At 46.9% G+C, this 5958-nt stretch overlaps 1 protein-coding gene across 1 annotated transcript in view; it reads right to left on the bottom strand.

The window, feature by feature from the left end:
- Nucleotides 1-5958, bottom strand: part of ULK1 (unc-51 like autophagy activating kinase 1) — an 85528-nt gene that overhangs the window by 40360 nt on the left and 39210 nt on the right. Inside the window, exon 9 of the mRNA XM_019539392.1 lies at nt 2725-2783. Coding sequence (XP_019394937.1) covers nt 2725-2783 — 59 coding nt within the window. The remainder of the gene's footprint in view (nt 1-2724; nt 2784-5958) is intronic.

Here is a 5958-nt window from a genome sequence, read left to right as displayed (position 1 = left end):
CGGGGGGGCTCTCTTGCATTAAGCAGAGACTAGGTTTGGTCTCAGCCAATGTCAGTGGTCTGCAAATAACTCTGGTCAAAAGAGTGGTGCCTACAGAAAGGCACCAAAATACTGTAGCGCAGCAACCCAGGATGCCATGGGGCTGCATCGCATGCGTTTGTATAAACGGCAAAATGCACATCGGCGCTGAGAAAAACAGCAGCGGCGCACTTTTGAAGTAAAATACAAAGGTGTTTTAGTTCACAAGCGCACTGCCGCTGTTTTCTGTGTGTTGGCGCGCATTTTGCCACTTAAATGCATGTGCCGCAGCGCCGCGCACGTCAGCTCACATGCTCCACAGCCTTGATTAATCAAGTCTGCTCCGACGAGCTGGATCTCCAGCATGTCGGAGCAGACAACGGTACGTGTATAAATGCCCAGTTTGCAAGCTTTCTTGAAAAATGCATTAGTGCTTAAGGGATGCAACCCTCTGAGGATCACGGTCATCATGTACTTAGCCATCACACACAAGAGGTGGGTAACAAATAACTCAGCACAAAGCTAGCCTCCGTTTTTCTAGCCAGATTCAGCTTGTGTGCATTTTTAAATCAGCCTCAAACAGGGAGGTTCACAGTTACGCCTAAGATCACATAGGAGACTAAAGACAGCCCGGATTAACAGGCTGTTTCTGCATTACACCTCTGAGTGCTTCAGCTATGTTTTCCAAAACCTAGGTGTTCACCATGAACAACCAGCCACCTCCTTAACTTCCAGAGCATCTTGTCGTGCAAGTCAGGAGGATGAATACTAGTTATTTTGACCGGCATTTTTAAAATAGGGAGGCCTTTGGGCTTGCTACCACTGGCATGGGGTCCCCACCTCAAAAAGGCATTTTTTCTGCCAGTAGTCATGTCAGCTTTCGGCAGAGAATTTAATGCTCCACCCCTGTGGCCCAAAACAAAGCACGTCTTCTTTCAGGACCAGGCCGCTGGGTTGGGCAACAGGTGGGACATGCTAAGTAGCCCCACACAGAATGAAACAAAACCCTGGCACTGGCTGGGCACATGGAGGGCAAGGGCTCTTGGGTGGTTTTCTGTTTTGCCCAGCGTCAGCACAGCTGAGGCAGCAGCTATCCATGTTTATTCAACGAACAGCAAAGATTGTGGTTTGCATTAAGAAAAGAAAAGAAAGAGAAAAAGATCACCCAAGTTCATTAGTTTGCAGATTAATGCCCAAGGGAGGCCTGTGGGACTGCTTTTTTAAGAATGCTTTGTTAATTAAAGCTGATTAATAATACTAAGTAAATAAGAATGGCCACTCTCTCTCTCGTGGCTGAATTTCATTTCTAATTAAGTCAGCCTCTGTCTCAGCAACTCACACAGTTGAAAATGGCATTGGGGCAGAATAGTGCTACTGTGGGAGAAGGCTTTAAAAGGAACAGATTGTGTTTCTCTGTCACTAAAGCACGCAGACTCTTAGGTGAGTGCCGATTTATTTTTAGGGGTCTGCAGGGAGGGAAAGAGGAAAGCAGCTCCTCTTTCTGCCTCTAGCAGGAAGGCAACAAAAAAGTTCTTCTGACTCCATCAAACCCGTGGGGTCAGTGCCCATGGCAAGGCCAGGTTATTTGGGTAGATGTGATCTCTTTTATTAGACCAGCTGAGTAGTTGGAAAAGAGTTCTTTGCAAGCTTTCAGGCACAATCACCTTGTTCAGGTATGGAGAGTCTCTCTGCTGGTCTGAGATCGCCAAGGAATGAGAGAAGGTAAGACATGTGACAGGATGTCAGTAAGAATGGAAATAGGTTGCATTAGACCAACCCTGCTACAACCAAAAACAGGGCAAAGCAGGAGGCTCAGTGTCTAACACCTTGATCAAAATGTAATTTTGAAATCACAAAAGCAGCAGCCAGGGAAAGCAAAACTGAAACGCTAGAATAGGCTGCACATTGGCCACAGACCTGCAAAACCAGGATTTCTTTGCACCACCTCCGGCAGCTGCTGGTGTCAACAACCTAAACCTAAAAGCAGGATGCCCGATGAACTTCCTGCCACTTTGAGCTAAACCAAGCATCACTCACACCAGTCAAACACGGCAGCGGGTGAAGTTGCATACTGAGAGAACAGTCCGTTTCTCTCCTAAGCTCAGTTCAATTCAGTGACTGGTTTGAGCTTCCCAGTGGAGAGCCTTTTTCTAATGCAGAGAGGATCTGATGCTTTAATCCCATCTCTAGAAAGTTTAAAGTCTCTAGAGAAGATGGGGAGGCTCTGATTTAAGAGGGCAGTATCAAATTAAAGCTCATAATAAAAAACAAAACATCACAGCACAACAAAACCCAGAACACTATATGGCAGGTTACTTATTTAGGGAGCCAGGTCACACCACAATGGAAAGATGGTGCTTACTTTATCTGTCCATCCTGGCGGGACTTGCAAGCTTGCCACATGCAGAGGGCACATATGTGTTCACATTTTGCTCCACTAGTGACCTGGGCACAGGAAGTTGTTTTTCTGATTTACAGAAAACTGGAACCTGCTTTACCTGCAAATGCTGGGAGAAGTCACAGTGCTACAAGGGGGAAGACACTGGTAGCTCCTGGATTCATAATGGTTAAGGAATGGGGAGGCAGGGGGCCAAACATTTCAGTCATATCCCCAACATGAGGAGCCCATGGTGCAAGAAGACAGGTGTAAAATACAGACAGAGTAAGCAAGCGGGCCAAAAATAGCAGCGCTGGAAGAATGCTTACTTAGGCATCAGCATCTTGTTTTTCTCATAGAAGAGTCGAAGGTCTTGAGGGCTGCTGGCCTATGAAGAAGAAAAAAAAAAAAACAAGATGTAAAGCTGCTTGCAACAAAGGAAGGGGATTAGGATTTTTATCCTGCTTCCCAGTCATTCTGAAGTGCTTTTCTACTGCTGAACTTGCCTCAAAAGATGCTTCTATTTCAGGAGCCCCTTTAGGTTGCAATACTCAGGCTGCACTATGGAATGAAAAAAAATCCCAACACACAACATTTCAGCCTCTTGGACTTTTATCCCCGACCCGATTCCTTTTTTCCTGTCCCTTTCTGAAGGCTCATTTCAATGGCTCCTGCCACTCTGCTCTAATCTACCCTAACAGCCTCTCTCCGGAGGTTAAAAATCACTGCGGACGTGACGAGTCCCAAACGAGGAATGGCAGCTCCTGCCCACAATTCTGGATTAATTCCCCCGGGTAATTTCGAACAGGGGCTGGGACGGAAAAAAGAAGTGGTGGGGGAACTTCAGCTGTGGGGAGGGGAGGGGAGTGGGAGGAATAAAAAAGCAACCAGATCCTAATGCCTTTTACTTAACTCCAATAAGCCAGAACAGCTCAAGCTCCAGCCATCACCGCAGATGGAACAAAAAAAAAGAGATACCAAACTCTGGGAGATGAGGAGTTAAAAAAATTATACATACTGGAGAAGTTAGCAAGCTGGGGTTAAAGATAAAATCTCCAGGAAATAATCAGGGACTCGGTAGAGCCCCTGTTGTCCTCATTGTTTGTTTGTTTGATACACACACTAAATAATACAGGACCAGCAAATTGCCCCAAGAGCGTTCTCAGCATACAGAAGCTTTCAAGCTTAGGCCAAAAAACTCTAATGCAAGACAGCCTGGACTGGCTACAAAACCACAGACGGGAAAGGCGGTGGGAACAGGGAAAGAGAGAATGGAACGATTCCCGCTCCACCAATCGCCGCCTGCAAACACGGTGGTTGGAGAAGGTGGGACGGACGAGGAGGTCACAGGCTGCTTCTCCTGACCTTGGGGAACCGCAGAGAGTTACCAAAAGACAGAGCCCTGCCTCCTACCTAGATCCGTTTCTCAACTGGAAGCATCTGAGGTCAGCAAAGCAGCTCCAAAACCCCAAACTGCGAGTATACAAGCGTGAGCCAGAGAGACTGGGGCATCGTTATTTCAAGTGGTTTGCTAACATCCCCCGAGAAAGCTGCCAGTTTAAACAGTGATCACACCATCCCGCTGAGCGTGAACACACAGCCAGCCCCAGCTACAAGGGCTTGATCCTACTAACCCCCCGCCCAAAGAGAACAGGAGGTGAGCTGCTTTCACTGAAATAAGGGTTTTCTTTCTGCAATCACCTGCCCCTTACTTCAAGGGAACATGCAGCACAGGAGTTGCAGCAACATGCTGTTCTTCACAAAAATACGAAGCGACCCTGGCTTGGCAAAGAAGCCCGTGACACAGACGATCAACCCATGTCTGAGCCCTGCTGTCTAACTCCATTTATTTCCATGCAGCTCTGCATTTTATGCCCTTCCTCTCCCAGCCCCTGCCCTGTCATTTGAAGCTTACGGCTTGGAACATCTGAAGCAGGCAAGCACACGCAGTACATGGAGGAGCCTGGCAACAGTGCTGTGCCTCGCTAAATATACCCCAGACAAGTAGAAACGCAGTCCCACAGCAATGAAGTGAAGCGCTTATTCACGTCCGAGAGAAATACAAAGCTCGGCTGTTTTCTCTATTCGTTTCCTGGCCTCGACAACTCAATTGTTACAGAAATATAATGAAGCTTGGGCTGGTTTCAAGCATTGTTTTGTCTGAAGTTTTCCTAGCGGCAAGCAGCCGCAGTACATTAAAGAAGCATGTCTTTAAACCGCCAGCTAATGAGAAGCCCAATTCTCAGCGATCACCTGTATTGGGAGTGGGGGGGGAAAAAATTCCCATTTTTTAAATGAATGAAAGTTTGGACCAGTACGTTTGCAAAAAAAGAATCCAGATCCTTTCCTCAATTGCAACCTCTCTCACAGTGGGGACGGTGGCTTTATCAAAACCAGGTTCTCTTAGCAGAAACTGCCCTAATTTCAATGCTGGCCCTTGATGTGGCTATTGGCTTGTTGGGAAGCGAACCAAGACCACCGACTCATGGATCCTCTTGCAGCATACTTTCTCCATTGACCGAGCAGGACCGATTGCATCTTCATGTTACTTGGTGACTAATCAAATAAGCCAACCACTCCCACTCCTGTTCATGCTAGGCCTGCAGTAGCTGCCTATAGGCAGGCTATCAAGTCTGCACTGTTAGGAGCACTTGGGAATCAATAAGACACAAGAGCTCCAGTTACCTCTACACCTATAGGTTAATTTAATGAACATCTCACCCAAGAAAATAAACCCACAGGGCAGGCAGACAGACATTTTTTCCCTTTTTCTGTGGCTAACACAAATTTAATTAGCCAGAGCCCACTTAGCCTTCTCCTCAGATACCCTGCAGTGCATGCAACCAGAAATATTTACTGGTGAAGAGACACTAGATAACATTTGCTCTTTGGATTTTCACTTCTGGGATCCCAAGAGTCCACTGTCTGCACCATCTTCCAGACACAGTCCTGCATCTCAGGTAATTAGAGGAGCAACAATCCAGCAGGACCCACGCCGCCCCTCAAATGAAACCACAATCAACTGGGCACTGTCTACATGTGGTAAAGGGACCCCAGCTAGACCATTTAATTCATATTAAAGCAGGGAAGCAACCACAGAACAGTTCTCTCCAACTCCTGAACAGCTGCAAGGCTCAACCAGGCTTAGGTCAAACTCAACGGGCCACAGTCATCCCAGCTGTCACTCCACTGACTTGACCCAAGCAGCATTGGGGATGGATTTGCTTCGTTAGGACAGTGAGCACAACCATGCTATATATTTTTGGGGACTGCTGGCTGCCAGATGAGAGAGCTGGGTATAGCCCCATAGCCACATAAGTGGGGATTTTCAGAAGTAACCCATGAAGGCTTGTCACTGCTCACTGAAGAAGTCAATGAGAATATGACCAACCAACCAGCACTGAGTCCATCTGAAAGAGTCTCGCTCTCAGTGCTGCCAAATCAACATTTCTACTGAAGGTCTTCAATAAACCATCACTTAACTATGGCCCTAGCTTCTGGGTACACATGATGAGATTATGGAGGAAAAACTAAGGTACCATTAGAAAACTTGCAAGCTCTTG

Source organism: Crocodylus porosus, unplaced genomic scaffold (genome assembly GCF_001723895.1).
Source record: "Crocodylus porosus isolate Cpor-Errol unplaced genomic scaffold, CroPor_comp1, whole genome shotgun sequence".
NCBI classification, from domain to species: Eukaryota; Metazoa; Chordata; order Crocodylia; family Crocodylidae; genus Crocodylus; species Crocodylus porosus.
This window is presented reverse-complemented; position numbering and strand designations above follow the sequence as displayed.